This window comes from Myotis daubentonii, chromosome 3 (assembly GCF_963259705.1).
Source record: "Myotis daubentonii chromosome 3, mMyoDau2.1, whole genome shotgun sequence".
Taxonomy (NCBI): Eukaryota; Metazoa; Chordata; class Mammalia; order Chiroptera; family Vespertilionidae; genus Myotis; species Myotis daubentonii.
This window is the reverse complement of record NC_081842.1, coordinates 20,811,978-20,839,933: the sequence shown is the minus strand read 5'-3', so window position 1 is coordinate 20,839,933 and position 27,956 is coordinate 20,811,978. Positions and strand designations below refer to the sequence as shown.

General features: G+C 40.3%; 1 protein-coding gene across 1 annotated transcript in view; it reads left to right on the top strand.

Moving 5' to 3' along the window:
* PLCH1 (phospholipase C eta 1) overlaps positions 1 to 26,373 on the top strand; it is a 174,146-nt gene extending 147,773 nt beyond the window's left edge. Inside the window, exons 12-23 of the mRNA XM_059686861.1 lie at positions 1,943 to 2,104; positions 4,786 to 4,857; positions 7,686 to 7,777; positions 8,113 to 8,210; positions 11,655 to 11,834; positions 11,926 to 12,033; positions 13,396 to 13,520; positions 15,916 to 16,000; positions 17,847 to 17,993; positions 18,222 to 18,301; positions 20,282 to 20,636; positions 23,237 to 26,373. Of these exons, the coding sequence (XP_059542844.1) occupies positions 1,943 to 2,104; positions 4,786 to 4,857; positions 7,686 to 7,777; positions 8,113 to 8,210; positions 11,655 to 11,834; positions 11,926 to 12,033; positions 13,396 to 13,520; positions 15,916 to 16,000; positions 17,847 to 17,993; positions 18,222 to 18,301; positions 20,282 to 20,636; positions 23,237 to 25,323 (3,591 nt within the window). The 3' untranslated portion in view covers positions 25,324 to 26,373. The remainder of the gene's footprint in view (positions 1 to 1,942; positions 2,105 to 4,785; positions 4,858 to 7,685; positions 7,778 to 8,112; positions 8,211 to 11,654; positions 11,835 to 11,925; positions 12,034 to 13,395; positions 13,521 to 15,915; positions 16,001 to 17,846; positions 17,994 to 18,221; positions 18,302 to 20,281; positions 20,637 to 23,236) is intronic.
* The last annotated feature ends 1,583 nt before the right edge of the window (positions 26,374 to 27,956 follow it).

Here is a 27,956-nt window from a genome sequence, read left to right as displayed (position 1 = left end):
AGTGTCTTTTTTAAAAAAAATTTTGTTTTATTGCTTAAAGTATTATAAAGAGTATTACATATGTCTCCTTTTTTTCCCCCCCTTGAAATTCCCCCGGCCTCCCCTACCCCTCAGTGTCTTGTGTCAATTGGTTATGCTTATATGCATGCATACAAGTCCTTCGGTTGATCTCTTACCCGCCCCCTCCTGCCCCCCCGACCCTCCCCAGCCTTGCCGCTGTAGTTTGACAGTCTGTTCGTTGCTGCTCTGCCTCTGTATCTATTTTGGTTCATCAGTTTATAATGGTCTTTATTATCCATAAATGAGTGAGATCATGTGGTATTTTTCTTTCCTTGACTGGCTTATTTCACTTAGCATAATGCTCTCCAGTTCCATCCATGCTGTTGCAAATGGTAAGAATTCCTTCTTTTTTACAGCAGCATAGTATTCCATTGTGTAGATGTACCACAGTTTTCTAATCCATTCATCTGCTGATGGGCACTTAGGCTGTTTCCAGATCTTAGCTATGGTAAATTGTGCTGCTATGAACATAGGGATGCATATATCCTTTCTGATTGGTGTTTCTGGTTTCTTGGGATATATTCCACTTCTAGGAATATATCCCAAGAAAGCTAGTGTCTTTGGGAGGGAGTGCAACTCTGCCAACATCTTGATTTTATATTCTGGCCTTTGGAACTGAATGAGAATAAAGTTCTGTTGTTTTGAACAACCAGGTTTGTGGTAGTTTGTTACAGCAGTCACAGAAAAACTAATACACTCATTTTTTTACAGCTTGGCTCTGGTGTTTTCTGCTCCGGGAAATCTCTCCTACATTCCCAAGTCTCTCCAACATCCTCTCCCCCCCCCCCCCCCCCGTGTACCTGTGATATCCCTTACATCTGTCACTCTGCTTGCACCTGCTTCTATAATTACCCATTGATGAGGCTGTCTGTCTCCGTGACAGCAAGGATTTGGTGGGGTTGTGCCTTGTTAATGTTTCTCACCTGGCATATAGCAGCTTGATATGTATTTGTTTTGTGCAAAATGAATTTTGCTCTCAAACTCTCTCTCCTCTTTATTCCGTCGCCCACCAGCGCATTGGCCTAGGCTCTTAGTGCTTGTGGTGGGACCATGGTCTGGCTTTTCATCTGCAGGCACCTTTCCTCTCTCTGACACACTACCTGTTCATAATATATCTAAAATGCTATTCTGGCACTGTCTACCCAGAGACTCTCAGCGACTCCACTCCTCCTGCTTTCAAATGCCTCTACTATTTGGTCCCAAAGTATATTTCCAGCTTTATCTGTCACTACCCTCCTTTATAAATTTCTGCTTTAGGAAAACTAATCCATTCGTGTGTTTATAGAACATGCTTTACAAATGTAGAACCTTTGCTAGAACTATGGATGGCAGGAAAGCCCTTCTCTTCATCACTGTTGAAATCTTAATTACCATGCAGAGATTTCCATAACTTTCTTTTCCCTTCAGTGAAGAATTTGGTGTGTTTTAAATAGCATATTTTTTTCCTCAAATTTATCTATGTGGATATGGAAAACTTAGTCTCCAAAAATTCTTGCTGGCCTTCCCTCATTTGAGAGCATAAAGTAGCACAGTGGGAAGGATGTAGAGAGCTGAGTTTGAATTCTATGTCAATTGCTTGCCAGCTCTGGAACCTTGAGCAGCTTATTTAATTTCTCAAAGCATCAGATTTTGCATCTCTGAAATAGAAATGACAATAAGACTTTATAAGGTTCTTGAGGGTTGAATGCAATCATGATAATAATTTTTTAATGGGATTGGTGGGGGGAGAGGGAGGACCAAAATGGTACAATGAGGTTAACTTATTACAGTTAATTGAGAGAGAATCAAATTATAAAAGCAATATTGGCTTGAATGAAGGGTGTATTCTAATGGATTCTGTGTTTCTTAAGGACAATCATTTCCATCGCTTAATTCTTTGCAGAATAACGGGACCACTGAGCACCAGGTGGAGTCTTTCATAAGGAAAAAACTGGAATCACTGTTAAAAGAATCTCAGATTCGAGACAAAGAAGATCCTGATAGTTTCACAGTGAGGGCTCTACTGAAGGCCACGCATGAAGGCTTACATGCACACCTGAAGCAGGTATAAGCTGCCCTCTGGTACTTGTCCTTTGACAGGAAAAAGAAAGCATGTCATATGTGTTGTTTCCGAACATTTGTCATTTGGGAAATGCTTCTCCAGTTTCATCCATTTCTATCTTCCGATTGCTTGAGAAATAAAAATCTCCTGTTGCAAAATAATGTGAGAAATAGTTAAAAGTTGGATGGGTGGGGCTGAAAATGACAGGAGAAAGCCCAGTACCCCTGGACTCACCTTCCTCATGCTTGCGCAGGTGAGCAGAGAAGCTTGAGCCCACCACATACTGCAGCCTCCCACCTGTCTGGGTTTGGGCAGCCTCCATGCCCTGTTGATTGCACTTCCTGGATGTGTCTTCCATCTGTCCACTTCCCTTCTTCTTCGTGGCTGTGTCCCAATCTAAGCCATTGTCAACTCTCACCTGGACTTCTCTTGCCCATCTTCAATAGAATCTCCACTATAAAATCAGCATGGTTCTTTAAAAATGCAAATCTGATCATGTTATTCTACTGTTCGAAATTCTTCAGAGGCTTCCCATTATGCTGGGGATAACTAACAAATTCTTTGACTAGGCTTTCCAAGGACCTGCATCATTGCATCCTTGCCTACCTTTCCAGTCTCAGATCTCCTCATTTTCCTTTTCATACCACCTCTCACAATTGTCATACCAGCCATAACTGTTTATTCCATTGTCTTCCTCACATTATGTTTCCTCTGCCTGGAACACTCCATTCTCACATTTGCTCTAAGTCCTGCTTAGTCTTTTAAATTCCAGCTTTAATGTGATGTCTTAAATGAGTCCTGACTTGAGTGCTGAATTGGGTTAGCTATCCCCTTTATATTGCCCATAGTAGCCTATTTTATCTTCTCTTTTCTGAAGTTTTAAAACCACATTTGCAACTACTTGCTCATGTCTGTCTACCTAACTAGACTATAGATTCCATGAAGACCAGAACCATGTCATTCTTGATAACCATTATTATGCTGGCTTCTCTAGTGCTTGGGACTTAGCAAGACCTTCTTAAATAGTTGTTGAATGGATGGTTTGGGAGACATATATTTTATATTACACTTCTATATAAAGAGGGTGTGGGAGGGGGGTGAGCCAGGCAAGAAGAATCCCTATTTGATCCCTAGCGGTAGCTTTGTAACTTTGGATATATTCTTTAACTTCACTATATTTCAGATTTTTTTAATCTATAAAATTGAGATTTTAATCATACTTATCTCAAGAAATGGTTGTATATATTAAATGAGAATATATATATATATATATATATATGCACTTAGCATAATCCTTGGGGCATAGTAGGTGCCTACTAAATAGAATGCCCATTTACCTTAACTTGCCTGGGACAACCCTGTTTTATATCTATTGTCCTAGTGTAATTATTAAAAATACCCCATTTCACTCTTAAATGGGTCCTGTTTGGGACAATAAGTGACATGATCTCCCTATAGATGGGCTATTAGAAGTAGAAAGGAACTCAGAAGTTAATTGGGTCATTCCTCCTCCATTTCATAGATAAAAAAACAAGTCAGGAGAAGAGGCTTGCCAAAGGACATGTAGCCACTTGGTGGCAGGACTGGGTCTCCTAACTTAGAGAGCAGTATTGCTTCTATGACCGCATCTGGCTACCTTCTTAATTTCAGGATTTTTGAACAGATAGTGGTCAGCTTTAATAGATCTTCAAAGGCAGTCCATATATATAAATGGTCAACTAAAATTACCCTATAGCCCCCTACCCTGCTAGTATTTTCTGAACTGCTTCTTTCTCCAACTAATAGTCTTCTCCACTCACCACTCCAAATGGCATCTCTGATTAGTCTATATGGATGCCCTCCCTGGCTGTTTGATTTTAAATAGTTTTACTTACCCACATGCATTCCATGAATGAGGTTATCTATGTTTCTTCTTGGTTTAGCAGGAAGTTCTGGGAGGGCATGGCCTGTTGTGCTGGTCTCTCCTTAAACCATGTCATTAGTAGTGAACTCTTTTTAGGGTTGATAACTTAATAAAAATCTAAACCCTTTTAGCAGCGTGGCCTTCCTGCATCCTAACAAGAGATAAGCTTGAGCAAGGAGATCTCTAGACTAGAAAATTAACCCACATGAGAAAAATTCATACATTTTTCCAGTGCTCACCACAGAGGGAATTATTTCAATGAATAGTTAAGCTTTGCTCTGGTTTACTTAAATAAAAATAATCTTAGTACCTCATACATATGCTTGGATTTTATTTATATTTCATGTTTTTAAAATTCCAAATAAGTGTTTGATCAATGTGATTTTTTTTTTTTTAGAATTGGCTCTTAATGATTTTTGGCCATTTTTCAAAATTAAATCTATTTTAACTGAAGGTGATTTTATCCCCACATGGCATTCAAAAGACTACATCCTATGCTGTGGAGAGCCTTGTGATCAGGTACTGGATAGGCCACTGAGAGGCCTTTGACCCCAGCTTTGGGCAGCTGCTGGCTGTTCCTGTCTCCTGGCTGGTACCTGGGCTTCTCCGTGTCAGTGTCCCCGTGGCAGACTCTGCCACCTTGTACTGGAGGGTGCTTAGCAGGAGGAAGTGACCTCATGCTTCCCACTTAGAGGCAGACAGAGAAGTTTGCCTGCCATTTCATCAGAATGAAGGAAAAAATAAAGAAGAAAAACAGTTATATTGTGCTTTATTTTCTCAGCATCCAGATGTGAAGGAGAGTGGAAAGAAATCACATGGACGATCCCTCATGACCAACTTTGGAAAACATAAGGTACTAAATGAGATTGAAAAATGAGTGAAATTCACTTAAATTAAATCTAGAAGGTAACTGGAGAATATCATCATGGCCTTGGAATAACTGAAGGTTGCTTAAATAGGCCTCCAGAAAAGGAAAATATTGATAATTAAATGACTTGGAAATTTAGGAATTGCTGTTCATCAAAAGTATCAAAAAGCAAGTAATACTGGCAAAGAATATTGTCAATACATACATGCAATAGAGGTCTTGTATCTTGACAATATAAAGAATTCCTACAAATCAATAAAAAAGACAGGTACCCTAAATAATAATAATAAAAAAAACTGGGCAAAAGATTTATATGACACTTCACAAAAGACTTGAAATGGCTAATCTGGAAAAGGTGCTCACCCTTACCTGGGAAATGCAAATTAAAATGCCATTGAGATTCCATACACACCCACCGCAATAGCAAACATAAAAAGACTGACAACACCCAGTGATGGTGAGGAAGTTAAACTCTCATACAATGCTAATGAGAATATGCATTTGTAATAGTACAAATAGGAAATAGTTTAAGTGTCCATCAATAGTAGAATGAATAAAAGATATGGTATCTTCACATAAGGTAATATTTATCAGCAAAAATGACAAAATTGCAACTATAAACAATAATATGATCTTTATGAACATGACACTGAGCAAAAGAAGCCAGACCCAAGAGAGTACATGCAGTTTGATTCAATTTATATGAAGTTTAAACAGGCAAAACAAAATCAATAGGGTAAAAGTCAGATTAGTAGTTACCTATGGGGAGAAGGCAATGCTGAGTGGAAGAATCAAAAGGCTTTGGAGGGTAGATAATATTCCATTTCCTCATTTGGTGGTTTCATTTTGTGCATGTCATCATACTGGGTGCTTATAATTCTTGTACTTTCCTCAGTGAGAAGGTTATATAAGTAATCAATTATTGGATGATGAACTTTGTGCGTGAGGTTTCTGTAAGGACATTTCTTGTGTTTTAAGGAATATTGTATCTGGAATTTCCTGCCCCATCAGTAGGATAATTTCTTAAAAGGTCCCCAAAATAGTTATTATAACAAAAAACTGAAAACAACCAAAATGTTCACCCATAAGGACTTCTTAAGTGAATCATGAGTCATTCTCACAATGGACAATTATGCAGCCACTAAAAGATGATCACTCTAAAGAGCTCATCATGCAAAACATTAAGTAAAAAAGTAAAATGAAAAATTGATTACATGGTACATTAAGCATGATAAAAAGTGCTCTAACTGTATGTAAAGAAAATATATCATCATTTTTCCAAATATTATCTGCCATTGGTGATTCATTTCTTAATTCTTTTTGCCTTTTATGTTAAAAAGGAACTTCAAAAAGACACTTATTTTAACACCTCAAGGTACTAATTATATGTAGCATTAGAGAATATTTCATTTCTTGATTACAGCTACTGATTTAAATTAAACTTCTTTTCCAAAGTAAACGTTTTAGGCTGTTCTTGTGCTACCATAGAAATAGAATTTGTTATGTCTCAAGCCATAAAAATGAATGCCTACAAGACTATTTACAGATCATTTTAATAAGTACTAATAGTACTTAAAATTGAAAGTTAATATTCTGTAGCTTAGAGGATGACTTCCCATGCCATCTTATTTAATCACCACCACAATAATAATTCTTTAAAAAAGATGTTATTGTCCTGCCCTTTTAAGAAACACAATAGGAAGCTAGAGAGGTTGGCCAGCTTGCACAGGAGATCCTCAGAGGCTAGGGCTCCCACACCATGCGCACTGAGGTTTGTGAGTCATAAACAACACCTGAGAAGGTTCCAGACCAAATTGGTGGCTCGCTATGAGTGCAACGGAGTCGAGTGTGTGTATGCCAACAGTGTAGCTGGTTTTGTATTTGTTGAGTGTGAGATGATCGGAAAGGTGACATGGTCTCATGCAATGTGAGTATGGAGTCCCTTTACTTTTTTAAAGCTACATTCCCCAGATGTCCAGGCTACTCTGTGTGAAAGTCTCGCCTTTGTTGGTTTGTGGAAACTGTTTTGATGACAAGGTTTTCTGCAATTTCCTCCCCATCATTTGTATTGTGAAGGTATGTGTTGCCAAATAATGGGGTTCTCTCCAATGTGATGGGAGCTAAACCTCATCATTTCAAAAAGGTTGTATGTCTAACAGCGAATGTGTCCAGATAACACCAGATTAGTCCTGAAGCCTTTCAGCCTGAATCCTGTGGGTAACAATTTCATTCTGCTGCTAGAAATTAAAAGGGGTCAAAACCTCAACAGAGCAGTTTGATATAGATGGTTATTTGAGTGCATACTGATCAAAAGCAGGCATGGTGGTTAATCATTAAAAATAATGCTGCTAGCTTTCAAAAAGATCAAATCTGCCTTTTATAAGTCAACGTGAATAGTGAGCTTCCTATAAAGATGATATGTTATTCCTTAATAGTATTTAAATAGATGTTACTTCTTTGACCGTCATTCCTTATAGAGACCGTCAATGCATGACGAATAAGGTCTTTCTAAGACCTACATTTTATGTGGATTGGAAGTCAATTTTAGAGCATGAAATCCTCAGTTTTGCCTTAGTATTATAATTATGGCCATGGCCATGCTTGTTATTAATGGTCAGGCAAGGTGCAATATCTGGGCATTTATTCTCCCTCCAAGTTATTGTCCGTGTGTGTGTGCATGTGTGTGTGTGTGTGTGTGTGTGTGTGTGTGTGTGTGTGTGTGTGTGTTAAAGCCCGTCCATTCTCTGAATGTTGTAGATGTACCTGATGCAGTGAGTTTATTGTTAAGTTTACTGTGATTTTTTTTCCAGCAGAAAACCACAAAATCACAGTCTAAATCTTACAGTACTGATGATGAGGAGGATGCACAACAGAATCCTGGCAAGGAGATAGGCCAGCTGTACAGGTAAGAAGATGTCTCCAGGTTTTTTGCTTAGACTCTCTGGGCCTCTCCATCCCCATCACCTTGGCTGTTTTAGTTGTATGTATCTAGAGAATTGGATCACAAGATAAAATGCTCAGTGCAGTGGGGCCCATAAAGAAAACTGGATATGAGACTGATTCTGCATGAGCTGTGAATTCACCACATAAGTAGGGTTTTTAGTGGAAAGAGTGTTGAACTAGGAAACACACTGGGTTCTAATCCTGGCTCCATGAGGAGCAGGTAAGAAAGGTAGATTAGACAAAGGCCCTCACTTCTTCCAGGTCTAAAGTATCATGAGTCCCTTGTGCATTTCACAGGTTGGGTCGCCGGAGGAAAACCATGAAGCTCTGCCGAGAGCTGTCTGATTTGGTGGTGTACACAAACTCTGTGGCAGCCCAAGACATCGTGGATGATGGTAAGGATCGATATCATTCTGGATAAATATCCTTGACCTTTCTTTGTCAACAGTTAATTAATTTTTGTTAATCAGATCATCAGCACACATTTCTGGAACTGGGTACAATCCAGTTGTCAGGAAACTGACTGTCAGGACCAAGCTTTTAGCTCACAGGGAGGCCTCTGTTGATTACTGGGGTTGCCTGATTGTCTAGAGGCCAGAGAAACTTCCTACAGGGCAGAGGAGGACTTTATTATAAAAAAGACAAATATGTCAGAGTAGGGCTTCCCCCACACTTGAACTATACAGACCTGCCCTGATTTGATGGCCATTCCCAATGTGAACGACCAGAAAAAAAGAAGAAATTAATTGGCCTAAAGAACACCTTGAAAAGCCTCCTATTTTCTCATTGGAAAATTTGACTTTGATGAAAACAATTTAACCCAAAGATTGAGGTTTCAACAACAAAACAAAAACAAAAAAACAAAAGAAAGAAAGAAGGAAAAATTTCAGAAGTGCTGACTCTTCACTGATTTTCACTTATTAATTGCCACAAATTGGGTTGAGAAATTCTAGTCACAACTGTTCTTATCCTGGGCTTTCCTGCTAGTTGCTCGATTCTCCTTTATTCTCAGTCCTTCTCATTTCTATTTTGTCCAGTTAATGAATGTTTTTAGACATAAACTATGGTCATGTGGCTTTTCAATCTACTTTCAATTTGAGTTGAAGTTAAATGTAAATCAGAATCTCCCATTTTCTCAGTAAGTCTTAGTGAAGGGAAATGACATTGTGGTAACTTATATCCTCACAAACCTCCAGGATTTTTCCTTAGATCTCTTTTCCCTCCTCTAACTCACAAGTGTATCTTTTCCTATCTGTAGATTTTCTTTCCTTTTATATTGATTTCTTCTTCAAATAGTGACATTAACATTTTAAATTAATTTCATGTGAAAGCATGATAACCGGTAGGATTCTCAGCATGTGAACAATAGACACATTCTTGTAATAACTGCCCACAGCTAGAAAATAAACCTAGAGTGGTTCAATGGAGTTGAAGGTGTTTTGGTTTAGAGGAATATAATTTCTAACAAATGCCTTAGGAAATCATAATTCTATTAGCTTAAGAGAAAAATAGTATTGAGTACAGTTTAGCTTTTGAACTTCAGCTGTTTTTGTCTTTTGTGGGTTTTCTTTTCAGCCTTAAAATGAACAATAGACAATGAGTGAATGGCTTATTCTAATGCAAAGCAACTCAACTGCATTAATATATTAATTGACATATGCCTATCAGGGTCATCTTGATGACAATGTGGTATGCATATTTATGTGGAAAGACAGCAAACAGTGACACTGATTACAGAACTATATTATCTGCATTAACTTGTCAAAAAGACTGTATTTTCTCCTATCATGTTCAAAGTATTCATCAAAATCCTCAAATAACATCATTTTTAGAATACTTGTGCTGTGAATAAATTAATAAATTAATGTCAATAAACTATACATGATAAGGAAAGAGTTAATTTGAAGCACATTATCAGATTAAAAATGAATTCTCTAATTGCTTTGCCTCCCACCTGTATTTATGACTATTCCAAGCTCCAGCTCTGGAATGTAGTCGTTAGTCACTTGGCCAGCATTTTCTATCTAAGGGTATACAACCTCCAAGGACAACAGGGCCCTGGGAGACTGTGCTCTAATAAACATGCACAATCAGGACATAATTCAGGTCAGTGGCCCAGCTGGACTATAGCTCTACTCCTTGGTTTCATGGGCCATGTCACTCAGCCTGGGTTTAGACACACTCAGCTGTCACAGAACACATTGGAATGAAAATGAGGCTCTGGGCAAGTTGGGCTCTTTATCTAGACTGACCTTTTCCAGCAGGCCCAGGAGACATGGTAGTCATTTTGGGGGTGAGGTATGGATGTTTAGGGAAGGGGTGATAGTCGTGGGAATACTGTAGACAAGGTGCAAAAGATATGATTAGGGGAAGGGTAGGATATTAAATGTTTGGAGGTTTACGCCATCATGACCCCAAATCTGCAGTGTCCCTGGCCCTGGATTGATCCAACCTGATGTTCAAACAGGCATCTTAATATATAAAAACCCAGGGTCCGTAATGACCAAAGGCTCAACCAACCGGAAGTCAGTCCTGCAGTCAGTGCTGGGTTGCCATGGCGACCCAGCACTGACTGCCAAAGGGGCTGTGGATCAGGCCCAGAGAGAGTCCCAAAGAGAGAGGCAGGGTCTGATCCACAGCCTCCGTGGCAGCTGTTGATAAGCCGTTGCCTCTCTCTTTCTCTTCGGGCTTCACCAGCAGCTGCACTTCTGTTTCTCTCCGGGCCTCCTTGGGGCCTGCTGATCAATCTCACCTCTCTGATCAGGCCCGGAGATAGACCCAGAGATGCTGACTGGCATAGAAACTGACCAATCAGAACCAAATCTAGGTGAAGTGCGAGGAGCCAATGGCTGCCTAGGAGGCGGAGCTTTTGACACTGACTGGCATAGAAACTGACCAATCAGAACCTAATCTGGGTGAACTGTGAAGGCAGAACCTAAGTTGGGGCCTAAGGAGGCGTTTTAAGGGAAACAGCTGTTTGGTGTATGGTGTAAGAGAGTGGTTCAGCCGAAACCGGTTTGGCTCAGTGGATGGAGCGTCGGCCTGTGGACTGAAGGGTCCTAGGTTCGATTCTGGTCAAGGTCAAGGGCATGTACCTGGGTTGCGGGCACATCCCCAGTGGGAGATGTGCAGGAGGCAGCTGATCGATGTTTCTCTCTCATCGATGTTTCTAACTCTCTATCTCTCTCCCTTCCTCTGTAAAAAATCAATAAAATATATTTTTAAAAAAAGAGAGTGGTTCAATTTTTTAATGACTGGTTTGGCAGTATAGTGCATATGGTTGGCTATCAGTCCAGATATAGGGATTATGTATTTTTGTCTGCCAAGAGCACCTCCTCCTGCTGAAAAAGGCTCCCCACCCCGCCCCATTTAAGCAATCCTATCCTATATAATCTATACTAATAGAAGGGTAATATGCTACTTAGACCGGGTCGACTGGCCATCTTCTGGACATCTGACTTCCTTCTGGACATAGACATGGTGGTGGGGGCCGAGTCAGAGAGGGCAGTTGGGGGCAAGATCAGGCCAGCAGGGGAGGGCAGTTAGGGGCAATCAGGCAGGTAGAGGCAGTTAGGAGAGATTAGGCTGGCAGGGGAGAGCAGTTAGGGGCAAGATCAGGTCGGCAGAGGAGGGCAGTTAGGGGTGACCAGACCGGCAGGCAGAGGCAGTTAGGGGCGATCAGGTAGGCAGGCAGGGGGTTAAGGGCAATCAGGTAGGCAGGCAGGTGATCGGTTAGGAGCCAGTGGTCCCAGATTGCGAGGGGGATGTCCAACTGCCGGTTTGCTTGTTTGTTTTGCTGTAGTTCTCACTATTCTTTTTTCTTTATTAAAAATTACCAGGAACCACAGGAAATGTGTTATCATTCAGTGAAACAAGAGCACACCAGGTGGTTCAGCAGAAATCAGAGCAGTTTATGATTTATAACCAAAAGCAACTCACAAGGATTTACCCCTCTGCCTACCGCATTGACTCCAGTAACTTCAACCCACTGCCCTACTGGAACGCAGGCTGCCAGCTAGGTGTGTACCCCTCGGAAAGGCATGGTCCTCTGCCTGTCTTGAGTCTATGCTGACATTTTGCCTAATTCTCTCAAACTTTGAACTTGCACAGTGGCACTGAACTACCAGTCTGAAGGGCGAATCATGCAGTTAAACCGAGCCAAATTCAAGACAAATGGAAACTGTGGCTATGTCCTCAAACCCCAGCAAATGTGCAAAGGTATGTGTTAATTTCCGAGTCATGTATCTGAGGGCAGGTGACCTCTATTGAAGGAGCCCTGTGGAAAGTGTGACGCCCCAGTGTTTAGCAACATGATTTCAAAAAAGAGGTAGGTTCAGGTTGGAGTGTAAATTAAAACTATTGTCACCCTATGATGTGTAGAATGTACCCTCCTGCGGTTTTGCATGTGAAGAAGGGCAGAGGTAGCAATGGATTGCCATCTGAAATCTAGTGTCCAGCATGACATTCATTGGGCATTACTTCTAAATTGGACTTTCTATCATTACTAAGGTTTGAGCCATCTCAGAAGCTTTCTTAGGGTGTATGAGTTGGAAATCTAGTGGCAAAATTAAAATACCACCTGAAACAATTTTATCAAGCCCTTTATTTTTTAAAATATATTTTTATTGATTTCAGAGAGGAAAGGAAAGGGACGGAGAGAGAGTGAGAGAGAGAAACATCAATGATGAGAAAGAATCATTGATTGGCTGCCTCCTACATGCCCCACAATGGGGATCAAGCCCACAACCCGGGCATGTGCCCTGACCAGGAATCGAACCGTGACCTCCTGCTTTATAGGTCAATGCTCAACCACTGAGCAACACCGGCTAGGCGTATCAAGCTCTTTAGTCAGTATGTTCCAATTATAAAACAGTGCTAACAAAAGAGGAAAGATAATGTAGTGTTAGATTTAAAAAAAAAACACGTGTTTTTTTTGGTTCTGCTTATTAAAATTCTCCAAATTGGATTTCCAATACAAGACAGTGCTAACAAGAAATAAAGATAATGTCATTGTAGATGGGGGAAAAAAACATGTTTTTTTGGTTGTGTTTATTAAAATTCTCCAAATTGGATTTTTAACAATTCAGGTTAAATGTGTTGACAGGTGTATCTTCAGAATTCTGTGCTTTGTATGTTTTTTTTCCTCTGCTATTTACTTAATTTCAGAAAGTCTTTCTGTTTGTTATATTTACCCTATAGCTGAGATAGTTTAGGTTAGGAAATTATTTAAATCTGACATAACTGCTCTCCTTCCCTATACTATTGTCATTGGAGTAAAATGCTACTCCTGCCCCCGTACCACGGTTGATAATTGCATCGCAGACACTTGCTTTAAATTGGCCCATTCCTTTGAATGGGAGCATGGATTCTACCAAAAGCCACAGCTATGGAAATGCCAGCTGCTATTGCCTTCACGCAAAGGCCACACTGATAGTTACCTGATAGTTTCTTGGCTCTAAGACACACTCTAATAACTCAGCATTTGTCATTTCTTTTTTCTACAAGCTTTAGCTGTGTGTGTATGTGTGTGTGTTTCCATGCTACTGACATTATATTTTAACATCTGCTTACTTGGCTTAGGTACTTTCAACCCTTTCTCTGGTGATCCACTTCCTGCCAACCCCAAAAAGCAGCTCATCCTGAAAGTGATCAGTGGACAACAACTTCCCAAACCTCCAGACTCCATGTTTGGAGACCGAGGAGAGGTAAGCCACGTGACCCAGTGGTTAATTTTGTGACTATCTTATTGGGTTCACACTTCATCCAAAATGTCAGGTGTGTGTGTGTGTGTGTGTGTGTGTGTGTGTGTGTGTGTGTGTTTATAAATGAGCCACTGATCTCAGCTCACCAGATATTAAACAGCTCTTTTGGGCAAAGCACACACAGTCCTTGGAGGCATGAGTTCATATGACTCAATTCATTTTTCAAGAATGACATGGGCAATGCTAACATTCGGGTACAAAGAACAACTTTTTTAATCAACAGAAACATTGAATAAGAGTATGTCTTAATTTTCCATCCACATTCCTCATCCCCTCATCTCTGCTACACATCAGATACCTGCTCCTGGCCACATGCTGAACCTTGTCATTACTTGCTGCACCTCTGTAGCATGATTTTAAAATGTCTCCTCTATGACCATAGCATCCTGTCTTCCCAGAGCTCTTATTCCATTGTTCCCATTACACCTGGTCTTGACCTTCTTGGCCACAGTTTTCTCCCGACCTGTCAGCCCTCCTATGTTCATGCCCTTCCTCTCGGGAGTGGCCCATCACTTCGGGCTCTTTGCCACTCCTACCTGTTAAACTGTCATTTCTGGACCGTGAATGTTATGGGAAACCATGCAGCTCTGTAGTTTAGTATTACCTTAAACTCTTTGTCTTCATTAAATAGGTATCTCTTTACCTTTGTAATTAATACATAGTTTGTGGAGTTAGTGTAATCTTTTAAATGTATAGGGACTGTCTTTCTTTGTAATTAAAACAAAACCCAACCTCCTTATCTTGGCTTATAAGGTTCTTTATCAGGATATTATGACTTTTTTGAGCCATGAGGACCTTCTCAAAATAATGTTTTTAAATGCATAAAATACCATAGGGCTACACAGAAACCAATTATGTTAAAATTCACTTATCAAAATATTACAAACAAATTGTGATATGCAAATATATGTGTTCATTAAGGCAAGAAGTAAATAGCAAGATTAGAGGTGGTCTAATAACTATTAGAATTTTAAGTTGTGATGAGTATAGCTGATACATGAAGATTTCTGCAACAACCAAAACGTGACTTGAGGACATCTGTGATTTCTATCAGAGACAAAATTGCAGTACTAATATTACTATGTTGTCCTTTAGTCAAAGGGTAATGAAAATAAAGATAGAGGTTTTTCTCCCTACCCTGGCTTCCATTATCCTCTCATATTATTCATATTTCTGAGAATGAAATGACAATTTTTCTTGCTTCCAATCAGAAATTGTCATCTTTAATTTTCACCTTTTTTTTTCTTTCCACATCTAGTAAATTACCATCTGCTAGGTGCCCTACCTCCCAAATCTCTTTCCGGTCTTGCTGCCACTATCTGATTCCATTCTTCTGGTGTCTCACCTGGGTTACGGTGGGGGGAAGCAGACACTGTTATCTCCGGCTCACAGATGAGGAATCTATATTCTCTTTACTCTCCAAGATCCTAAAAATGTATTTTCTTGGACTTCAATCATTCTCTCTGCTCTCTTGGGGCCCTTCGGGTTTGAGTCCTTCATTGCTCATTATCTGGAACCTGCACCAGGTAATGAGCCTCCAGATGGTCAGCAATGCAGGATGCCTTCCCCTAGAGGAGGGGTAATGTGGAGGGGGTGGGAGGAAGATAAGCACTCATATGTTTTTCTTTTGATTATTTTTTAATCTTTTTAAATATTTTAAAATTTATATTATAGTACCATTGATTTAACTACATTAAAATTCACAAATCAAATGAGGATAAGCTCTATTAATGATTATGTAACCCAGTTCAAAGACAGCACCCCAGAATGCTTCTGTCCTTCCTAGTCAGTACTGCTCCCTCATCAAACACCAGCCCCTATCATAAGAGAGTAATTTTCAAACTTTTTGTAAACTTACTTTTACAGTATTCAGTCTTTTGGGTCTGGCTTGCTCAACATTATGTCTATATAGCAGAAATTTGTTCTTTTTCATTGTTGTATAGTATTCATTAAATGAATATTTCATAATGTAGCCATCCCACTCATAATAGACATTTAGGTTGTTTCCAGTGTGACTGTTATGAATACAGCTGCTCTGAACATTTGTACAAAGACAAAAGCTCACATATCTGTTGGGTGTATACCCTGAACTGAAGTTGTAGATCATCGGGTAAAGTTTGTATAGCATTAATAGATATTGGCAAACAAAAATTTAATCCAATTTTTAAGTTTCTGTCCCATGTAGCAGAATCTATTGCACCTAGTACAGTTTCTTTTTCTTGTTAAGCACCTAATAAAATGGGTTACTGCTGAAATGTAGACATTTTGGCCAGTATCGTAATATTAATTAACACATGTGTAGAAATGTATGAGTTATTATAATACACTCTCTTTGTAGATCATCGATCCTTTTGTTGAAGTTGAAATTATTGGATTGCCAGTAGATTGCTGTAAAGATCAAACCCGTGTGGTGGATGACAATGGTAAGATGATAATCTGTGTTCACTTTAATCAGGGTGCTCTAGAAATAGAATTTGCATTGAAAAAGAAAAATGTGTCTGTAGAACAGAAATTCCTAAAGTCCATAACTGCCATCTGAGTTTATGTTAAGGGCTATTCAACACATAAAACTAAGTAAACATGGATTAATGAATGAGCTGTTTTGATGGGCAGGCTCTCAAGATTTTTGCTTTCAAAGCAAAAAATATTTTCTCATGAAAAGAATAAATTATATTTTAAAGGGCTGAGTTAAAACTCCACTTAGGAAGATGCCTCCGTCCTGTTTTTATATTGTGTTTTTATTTTGCACATCTATGTCCTGATGATTTCTCCTGTTTTCTGGAGCATGTAAAACTCTAAGGCTCAGGCAGCCTGCTCTGGCAAGTCTTCTTAAATATGCACATGTGGTGAGTGGGCAGCATTCTTGTCTTTTTGGCTATAATGTAAAGACCGCTTTCTTTACCCAACCTTTGTGTCTTTTTCTTCGCAATCATCTAAAATTGTGTTTGTTCATATGTTTGATAAACATTATTGCATACTTGTTCTTCTCAATTCGCAAAACATTGGAGACATTAGAAATTCAAAGAGAGGCCTGAAGGGGAGTTTTTCTAAGCACTAGTTTAAGGAGAGGAATTTGGGGGTAAAAGCGTAGCACAAACTTCTTACTTGAATACCATGCTTAAGAACTTCCTGTATTGCATTTTCCTATCAGTGTTCAATAGATTTTCTTCACCCAGAAGTAATTGAGAGGTCATCACTAAGTCAAGACAAAGAAAATCTCTTCTTTTGTTCAGGAGGGACTGCATTTCAATGCTTTTCAGTCCATAATTATGCCATTAGCTAAGGTGTTTAATAGGGTTAAATGCTGATGCCCCTTAGTGCATACATTATAATAAAATTTTTATTCATTTTTAGAAAGGAAAAACTTATAGAGTACTTAAATTTTTATCAATTTAAATAATTATTTTATCTGAGAGAATCTTACCAAGAAATAAATGGAGTTTTGCTTTTAGAATTTGAATTGAATTATAGACCTTTCTATTTATTTTTAGTAGCTATAAAAATATGTCATCTGAATGTATTAAGGTCTTGCTTCACAAGAAGCCACTGGAAATCAACAATGAATAGTCTAATTAGGCTATGGTACTAATTGTGTCCCCCTAGGCACATTATTTTCTCTGAACATCAATTTTCAACTATAAAATTATTTATAAATACTTATTTTCCTACTTTAAAAAAAGGAGCCTGTGTTACCTGTGTAATTTTTGAAAGTTGGTAATATACATCTTTTTCTTAAATAGAAGAAAACAAAAACAAACCCTGACCTACCGCCCTTAGAAGATTGCCTTAAGAATTAAATAGCATGATATCTAAGCATTGAAATCTGCAAGAAACCTTCCTTATGAAACAGTTGCTGGTGATTATTGCAGCAGAGGCATAATTCTCTGGTGGGGGTTGGGCTGGGGGTGGGAATCATCCTTTATCATTTTATGCTAAAACATCCTGAGATCCCTACTATAGCTACTTTGACCTCATTGAAGCATCCTGAATATTGCGTGAAAGAGCTTTCTCTGCAGTGCAATTTGGCATCAAAGATTATTAGAATTGATGTAATCATTTACAGGCAATTTTCTTACCAATTATTTTCTAGCAATGGGGTAAATTCTGAGGCTTTATTTCAGTAAGGCATCCTGGGGCGGCTTGGTCTTCTGCATGAGTTTAATAACCATCGCAAGCAATTTTCACTGCCTGCTTTGCAGATGTTGTGGCCAATTCATTTTTATCCAATCCCTTTGCTTTTCTGATTTTTCTTTTCCTGTTTTCTCTGAGGATTTAACCCTGTGTGGGAAGAAACCCTGACATTTACAGTACACATGCCAGAAATAGCTTTGGTTCGGTTCCTTGTGTGGGATCACGATCCTATTGGACGAGACTTCGTTGGGCAAAGAACTGTGACCTTCAGCAGCTTAGTGCCTGGTAGGTATGGCCTGGCCTTCCCTCTCTAGACTGGCCATTCCATTTTCTTTGGAAGATTTAATATATGATGTTGATATACACAATGTATGACATGTTAAACGCGTTGTATGATAATATGTGTGTTGACATGCTCTGTGAAATGGAAAGTCAAAATCCCAATTTGACTGTACCAGTGGGAAGCCAAATGCAAGTTCAATGAAAGAAAACTGCTTTCTCTTCTCTTATCAGGCTACCGGCATGTCTATTTGGAAGGGCTGACAGAAGCATCCATATTTGTCCACATAACAATCAATGAAATCTTTGGAAAGGTGAGAAAGATTATAGGGGTTAAAGCCGCTTGCAACTATCATATGGTCCTTAACAAAGTTACTTATTGACTGACGGCATCAAAGGACTGTACCTCCTAACAGAAAATTGCAGGGAAGCCAGAGAGCCCTGTGCTGTCCTGCGCTCAGGTCCCCATCCACATGTGCTCCTTCTGCTCTTAGGGGTGTGTACCCATTCCTTTCCCCTCAGCGGGCCCCTCTGGGCGTGACAGAAAACTCTTCTCTCAGATGATCATTGGTTAACACAGTGGAGATAGAGTTAAATGTTGATTTTTATTTTAATTCTTAAAAAGTCCCGGCTGGCTGCAATGGGAAATGTAGTGTCTCAGCTGTTTGATGAATTACTTGTACTAACCAAGCTATGATTCCAGCCAGCTCTAGGCAGGCTGCCTTCATTGGATGCCATTGTATTTCATAGAAAACCTAAAACTCAAGAATGAATTTAAAGCCACCCACAGGACTTCAGAGAAAAGACCACAGAAATGTATTCTAGTTCTCTCCTGACACTGCTCACTTCATTGTGCGACTCCCTTGAGGTTGATAAATCAACAGGCTGTCCTCCGGTCATGCCAAGTAATTGGAGACTTGGCCACTGGAAGGCGCTTGCAGAACCAGAGGGGATTTGGAGGGACTCAGAGAGCACTGAGTAAGGCCCAGAAATACTGTGTTCTTTCCCAGGAAGAATGCGTAGCAGGGAGCTTCGCTGCAGAGGCATATACACCCTCTATGCCTCAGCTTTCTCACCTGTAAATGTGGAGTAAAAATAGTACCTACCTCGTAAATAAATAAATGTTATCCTTAGAAATCTGCCTGGCACACAATACATGCTCAAAAACGTTGGCTGATATTGATATTACCACGACTACAAGGCAATTGCTAGGGAATGGTTGAATTCAGCCTCGATCAGGCGTGTATGTTTCTCACATCAGTCATAGGTGATGGGATGTCTAAGAATCCTAATCCCGAAGAGTGATGCAGTTTCATTCCTCGACTTTCTACGTTTATTCCTGGGTTTCTGTTTGTGCTGCTTGTTGATATCTTTTCCTCTGGCCTAAATACACACAAATATAATCGATCGAAAAATGACTCTTGAATTTCTAGGAATCCCAGGGTAACGAAATAGTTTCTCTAGTATTTATCATACTTGACAGAAATAATAAAATTCAGAAACTGTTTAAAACTTGGTCCAGAAATAAATTAAAATATGAAAAAGAAAGTGTTCCACAGACTTCTCTCTCCTAATCAAGTGTCCATTTAGAAGTCATATAATTTATTACTTTCAAGGTCTGTTTGGGTTGGGATGCACAAACCTCCATGCGGTGGTGGTGGTGAGTGGAGCCATGAATGAACCCGTGGCTAAAATCACTGAAACCTCAAGACAGGGTTTATAGAAGCATATATGCATTTTTTTCTTTTGTTTTCACTTGTGCCACCTTGAACTGAGCCCAAATTGTGTCTTGTCTGTTTGTCTCTTTCCTTGCAGTGGAGCCCTTTAATACTCAACCCCAGTTACACTATATTGCACTTTCTAGGAGCTACAAAGGTAGTTGCTCAGCGTGGTGCTTTGTTCTTGCTGACATATGTCTTTTTTAAAGTTACGGCCTCATGCTCTCTCATGTCACTCCATTTTCCCGCTTACCAGTTTGAAACACACATCCGTTGCTTTAAGGCAGCTGAAGTTTTTAACAGTCTGTTAACTGTGAAAACTTTTTCTGCCCCCTCGTCACCTCCGGGTAGGAAACTTCTGGAAGGCTGCCTTCCTCACAAAGTAAAGGTGGATAAGACGTGCATGACATCGTGCAAACATGCTGTGAGCTGATGCTTCCTTGGTCTGAGTATATTGCAATGGCTGAAAATTTCCATTTTGTATTCCATTTTTCATGGAGCTGTCATTTTAAGAAAGGCAAGTTGTTGACACCACTGCCTTTGCTGACTTTGAGTTTGGTCCTTTTGTATCTCCAGAACAGACAGCTCCAAGGTCTGAAGGGACTGTTCAATAAAAACCCCAGGCACAGTTCTTCAGAAAGCAATTCCAATTACGTCCGGAAGCGATCGATTGGAGATCGGATTCTGCGCCGCACAGCCAGCGCGCCGGCCAAAGGCAGAAAAAAGAGCAAAATGGGCTTCCAGGAAGTGGTGGAGGTAAAGGACTCTGTGTCTGAGGCTGCAAGGGATCAGGATGGTGTGGTGAGGAGGACCACGAGGAGCCTGCAGGTGCGCCCGGTCTCGATGCCTGTTGACAAGTGCTTTCTGGGGGCTTTGTCGCTGCCTGTATCCGAAACAGCAAAAGACACCGATGGAAAAGAAAACTCTCTGGGTAAGATGCTTTAAGTTTCTCTAAAAAGAGACCCCTGTAAGCACCATTCTGATCTCTAGTTATTATAATGTGGTTGACATTTTGTAGTCAAAGTAAAACACACTGAAAAATAAGTTATTGTTAAAGTTTTTTTTTTTAAATATATTTGTATTGATTTCAGAGAGGAAGGGAGAGTGAGAGAGAGATAGAAACAGCAATGATGAGAATCATTGATCGGCTGCCTCCTGCATGCCCCCTACTGGGGATTGAGCCTGCAACCCCGGGCATGTGCCTGACAGGGAATCGAATGATAACTTCCTTGTTCATATGTCAACACTGAGCCACACCAGCCGGACTAAAGTGATTTTTTTAGACCAGATTTTAAACTTTGGGGAGAGGGTGGTAGAAGAGCTTAAGCCTCAACTCACATTGACATCTGAGAGTGACTGAGTGATGAGACACCAGCAGGTGTGACTGCAGGGATCTGTTGGGTCTGGCAGGGAGAGGTGAAGCCTGCAGAATATGAGCAGAGACCTTGGTCTTCTCGGTGGGCGCCATATATACTGATTGCTCTCTGGTTGAATAGGAACGTGTTGATTTTTCTGAAGTTGCATATAGTTGTTTTTCTCTCCCCAACGTATAATACATTTCTGTGATTGGGAATGTTTATGGAGAAAGAGGGAAAACCAGATGTTAAAGCAAGTTACTATCTTCACTTAAACATCTCTGATTCCTCAAAGGTAGCTCAGGCACTGTTTTCCTGTGGCCTCATTTCCCTGATCTCTGGATGCTGCTGGGAAGGCAGCCTGCCTGCAGCTCCTTCCCGGTCATAGGCTCCTCGGAGCGTGTTACTCAGCTTTTCCCCTAATTTGACCGTAATACCTCACTCACATCAAGACCTTGATAAACAGTGAGGCTTGCCTTGCAATGCACCGAAGACTTCTTGGCTTGTGTCAGTGACTCCTCCTGCCTTATTCTAGATAATTTAGCACCAAAACTGTTTTCGTTTGATGTCTCTGAAACAAGTAAGTTTTAATTAAATCAGAATAATTTCAGACAAGTAGAATGTGATACCTATTTCTTTTGGGAAATTCTCCTTTTATCATGCAATCTAATTTCAATAATCAATTTTCTCACAAGCACCATTTTGCGTATATTGATTTTTATTTTAAAGATATTCAAGGGAGACACACCAATTTTTGAATGGCTTATTTGAATAAGAAAATTGAGTTTAAAAGTCTGAAGTTTTTGCTAAGAGGAATATCAGAGGAAAGATGAAATACATGATTCAAAATTTATATTAGAATTCCATTTGGGAGAAAATAAAACTATATTTAATAAAAATTGATAGTTATTCTGTCAATGCCAAAATTAAGATGTTAATACTGTTAAGGTGAGTTAGAAAGTAATATTGAGGTGATGTTTCTTTTTTCCATTTAAAAAACAATTATATAAGTTAGTCTTTCATATATGTATATGTATATGTATATGTATATGTATATGTATATGTATATGTATATGTATAGATAAAATTTGTGGCAAATATGGAGCAATACATAGCCATGGAATGATTCAAGTTATAATGTAGAAAGATATTAAGTGAAAAAAATGCTGAATACAAATTCTATACATAGTTCTATTCCTCTACAAAACTTACAGTGCCTAACTCTGAGTGGTAACATCATTGGAAATTTAATTATGTTCCTTATAATTTTAGGGTTTATCAAAGATTTATGATGAATATTTTTAGTTAGGAAAATATTTAATAATTAAATTCTTTTTTTTTTATAGATCATGACTGAAAGCATTGAAATACTATTAAAAGAATCTGATCAAGAATACTTAAACACCCAATATTGTCTTAGCACTATAATAAGCATGATGGGGTACCCCAAATTGCTGTGATTTGTGTGTTTTTACAGTTTTCCTTACTGTGTGTGATATTTTCCTGCCTCTTTTAGGGGAGAGTGCAATATAAAATGTGTGTACTAGAAACAAAAATATGATAACAGAAAATTAGGCATTCACAAGGGGATAGAATTAGTGACCAATTCTTCAATTTTACATTTTAAAGACAATATATTGACATTTTAATATATTTATTGCACCTTCCATTTTGTTTTAGAAATTAATTATATCTTTTGCCAGAATGATTTTTTAAAATAATATGATTTGTACTTTTAAAACATGCTTAACTCTGAAAACTTATAGTATCTTGCTTACAGGTACCACAATACTTTGTTTAACAGAGCTGTCTTGTTCTGTTTTTATTGCCATGCTTCTGTGTAGTACAAATCTGAATAGGAAACAACTTAAGGTAATCCTCACTGTAAAAGTATGGTAACTCATTGACATTTTTTTTTTTTGGATAATGAATATTACATCCTCCACTGATGTAATAGATATTCAAAGGGAAACTTCAGTGAAATTCCTATACATATATTTTACCATTTCTTCATCACACAGATACTTTGTTGAAAATCTATGCAATCCATAATTATATGCTTTCATGATGTAACAGATTTACATTCCCCATTTGTCTGTGTGAAGACAAACATGAGTGTGTGCAGCTTCTACATAAAGTGCTACACGTCACCTAAAATGTTGTTTGTTTCCTTCAGCAGAAGATGAGGATGGCAGCAGAAATGGGAAGGCAAGTATAAAAGATCAACACTTTCCACATTTCAGCAAAAAGTTATCCTCTTCCTCCAGCGCTCTCCTCCACAAAGACATCAGCCAAGGGGACTCTGCTGTTTCTACTACCAAGATGTCAATCACAGAACAGGAGGGAGTGCCAGGTCCCAAGGGTGGGAGAACCAAACCAACAGTGTCAGGTGATGGCCAGGAACACCGCTGCCACAACAAATCCCTCTCCCCAAGGAAGCATTTGGTTCTTAATCCTGCAGCTAACCTAACGCATGATCGGTACGGTGTGAAAACTAAGGAGAATGGGAATGCCGGGGGCTTTGTGGAAGGGAAAAGCACCTTGTCAGGAAGCATCCTTTCTCAGAGCGATCTGGAAATTAAAAACGTGGATGGTAATTGCGGTAAGGGTCGAGCTACAACATCCTTTTCTTTGTCAGACGTCTCTATGCTCTGTCCTGACACACCTGACTTACATTCTACCGAAATTCTGCAGGAGAGTGACATTTCCCATCTTATCGACAATGTCACTTTAACGAATGAGAATGAGCCAGGCAGCTCCATCTCAGCACTGATTGGCCAGTTTGAGGAGACCAGGGATCAGGCTAACCTCACAGTTGTTTCTCCTCTTCATGGCACCCGTATGAGGTCAGACCATCCTCCCTTGCCCACCATGGACCTAAAAATGCCCTTCCAGCATGACTTTCCCAAGGGAAAACCCAAGGCATCCTTACTCTGCTCAACTCCTGAGCAGATTGCATTCTTAAGTCCTGAGGCCCCTGAACGCTCAACACACACAGTGGTTTGTGAAACTGCCTGCACTCCTAACGTCTCTAAAGACAAACTAGATGGTGACCCTTCTGCTAAGGCCAAGACAGGGGCCACGGAAAGCAACCTGCCATGTTCCTCTAACACTTCTCACTGCTGGTTACCAAAAAGTCCCACCGATGGGAAAGACTGGGAAATCCTGAAGAACAGCCTTGCCCCTTCCACCGACCTGACCCTGGGAGACGGAATAGCTGACCCCACACTCTGTCTCATTTCTGGGGAGAGCAGTCTTGTGGAAATCGATGGAGACTCAGAAAATCTGTCTATAACCACCTATGATTATAGGCGAGAAGGCACAAGTCCCCTTGCTTCTCCTTTCAAACTGAAGTACAGCCGGGATGTGGTGGACCATTTCCAAAGAGGCTTGAGAAACGGCTACTGCAAAGCCACTCTCCACCACCCTCCTGTCTCAGAAATATTCAACACTAGTCAAGATGTCAAAAATCAAAGTCGTTCTTGTCGAGCCTATCAGGGTGCTGGTTTTATGCACAAGCACTTCTCCAACTCAGATGCAAAAATGAACCAGACCTGCGTGCCCCCGTCTGGTGCCCAAGACTTGCATGCCCCTGCGCCCAGGCAGCCCCAGCAGCCTCCTCTGCCTGTCCTGAAGCTGCCCAGTCCTTGCAAATCCAAAAGCCTGGGGGACTTAACGTCGGAGGACATCGCCTGCAATTTCGAAAGCAAATACCAGTGTATCAGTAAGAGTTTTGTGACAACGGGCATCCGAGACAGGAAGGGTGTGGCTGTGAAGACACAGTCGTTAGAGCCTATGGATGCCCTGACCGAGCAGCTGCGGAAACTCGTGTCCTTGGAGCAGGAAGACAGCTGCCAGGTGCTGTATGCAAAGCAGGATGCCAATCAGCTCCCCAGGGCGCTGGTCAGAAAGCTGTCATCCAGGAGTCAGAGCAGAGTGCGCAATATTGCCAGCCGGGCCAAGGAGAAGCAGGAAGCCAACAAGCAAAAGGGTGTGAACTCCACCCACGTGGGTGGAGTGGTTCTTCGAAACAAGCCCGCGGCGCCCGCGCCCGCGGGGAACCGGCACTCCACGGGCTCCTACATAGCCGGCTATCTGAGCAATGCCAAGGGCAGCGGCGTGGAGGGCCGGGGCATCCCCGAGGGCGCATGCACAGCCCTGCACGCAGGCCACACCGACCAGCTTTGTTCGGATCATTCTGTTTTGCAGACAGAGCCAAGCAGCGATGATAAGCCAGAAATTTATTTTCTTTTGAGACTGTGATGCCGCATTTTCCATGTTTACAAGGTATTGTGTGGGACTGTCAAGAGTTTTCAGTAAACAGGGTCCTTGGCTTTGAAAAGATTTGGACGTGTATTTTTAAACTTGTCTTTTGGTCTGCCTTTGACTCCATGAGTTCTTCCTGCGTTTATGTATAGATTTGGGTGGCACTCCCCACACACCTATATGATCTTTCTCCCGTGTGGTGTAAACTCTGTCGGTATGAAATATGTGCATGCCCTACATGCGAACCTTCTCAGCGGCTTGGGTGACAGTGTACGTATGTTTCACTTCTAATCACAGTCACCAATGTAGTCATTTTCACTCTCTAACCTGAGTTAGCTAAGAAGCTTTGCAAAGGATGGAGGGATGAATTCTTTATTTTAAAGCCATCGTCATCGTTCCTATTTTCCCTCCTTTGTTGAGAAGCCCAGATGCGTTTTTACAACTCAGTTAAAAGGTGGTTAAAATAGTTACCTTACCTTTTAAGATTTCTCTCCCCCAACCAGAATAAGAGTTCTGGTAGCTACTCCCCCCTGCCCCAGACCCTCTCATTTTACAGCAGGCGGTGAGGGGGTGGAATAAAGCAAACTCCTGTATATAAGGACAAACTTGTTTGTTTTACATAAATTTTGTTACATATTTTTGCTAATGGCTTTGTATGTAACAAGAACACAGTTGCCAAAGCTGTTTGTTGTACTTTTGAATTTTCTGATTAAATTATAGGCTGCAAATAATGGCTTTCAGAATGAGGGACTTCCAGACACTAACAATGGTAGCAGAAATTGAAAGCTTCCCCCAAAGCTTTTGAGAGAAAAAAAAAAAAACCCACAAAACTTTATCCTAATAAAACCCAAGTGAATAGATAATTAGAAGAAATCTTTTCCTTCAGGGAGCCAAGTAACTATATTTTAGTACCCACATACATTATTTTCACTGTGAATCCATTTTTTATTGCATGTTCAGATGTCTCTCTTTGCTTTTTTGTAACATTCACTGCAATGATGTTCTCCGGGAATTCATGAAAATATAATTAAAGCAGATTTTTAAACACTTGGTGACCCTTTTTTTTTCAATTGAAGTTCATATGGTGACTGTTAAGGAACTCAGAACACTTGGAAATATTTTCCTTTTCATCTCTTTTCAGCAGAAGGGATAAGTTCTACAGGGGATGGTTTTAAGCAGCAGTTTATGTCTCTGGGTGTTTTCATTATGCTTCAAAGACCATATTTGTAAGGTGACTTGAAATGAAATCAAATATAATGAGTTCCTTGAATTTGGTGTTGATATTGCTAGTTTTAAAACATTCCTTCCTGCAGGGGAGGGTGGTCGGGAAGAGATCAACCAATGAACTTGTATGCATATATGCATAACCCATGGACAATGGGTGGTGAGGGCCTGGGTGGGGGAGTGTGGGGAGGACAGGAGTGGGCTGGAAGAGGTTAATGGGAAAAAAGGAGGACCTATGTAATACTTTAAACAATAAAGATTAAAAAAAATATTTCTTCCCAAATCCTGGGGGGCAGCGGGGGGAAGAGGGGCGGGGGGGGGGTGTGTTGGAAAAAGCAGACAAGATGCTTTGTTTGGTAGATCAGACTACGGAAAGCTTTGTTGTGTGAGGGAAGAGTGGGGAGGAAAGCAATCAGACCCTGGTTACCCTCAGTCCCCAGTTACCTTCCCCCAGTGCTGAGGGTCTTCCTCTCTTCGGACAAGTACTGGGATGCTGGTTGGGATTGAAACGTAATGGTGAGAGAGAGAGTTACTCCTCCTCATTCCCTTAGTGAACTTGCGATGTTTTGTCTTCTTGGGAGGTCTGAACCCACAAAGTTTGATCCTTAGACGTTGGCTTGTTTTTAAAGTGTACTTGTCTGAAAAGAGATCGGCATGATGTAGAGGTGTTGAAATTCATTTGCAAAGGGATAGAATGAAGCTGCCTGCCTATTGGAATTTGACAGAATTTGTGTTCTTACAGAAACCCAGGAGTTTACATTTGGATGTCAACCCTGTCACAAAGTGATCTAGTAGTAAAATACGTTTGGTGCCAAATGATAGGTTATCAGACCAACCCCTTGGTGTCCATGTGTGTTTGTTGCCCATACATGCAATCTTCTTCTAATAGAACTTGGGAAGAGAAGAGAAAGCAAGCTCATAATTACTGTTTTAGGATGGCCTAATAAGGCAGAAGAGTGTGAATGTTACACGTCCCGCGTGGTTCAGGGTTCGGGATCTGGAGAAGGGGCTGCACACAAATGAAAGAGACGAGACAAGAAATAATAATTTGGAAATATTGGGGGCCAGGTGGAAAGCTCAGTGCAAGGGAAAGGACTTCCACTGGTGCCCAGGCCTTGCCAACCTTTTATTCAATTTTGGATACACATCTAGCTCTTAGGCAGTTAATTGCCGTAACAGACAAACTAACTTAAAGGTCAGTAAATATTAGAAAGATTTACTCTGAGACTATTTGGTCAGGAAATAGCTTGAGCCCCCATTGTCTGGACTAAACAACCAGTGCATAGCTCTGGCCCTTGCCAGCGGCTCAAGGTTCACCAGCATTCCAGGATCCTTGTTTACACTTCTTTAATAGTGAAGACAATGGGTGGCTTCCCACAGAGGAGGCAAAACATCTTCAATTTTAC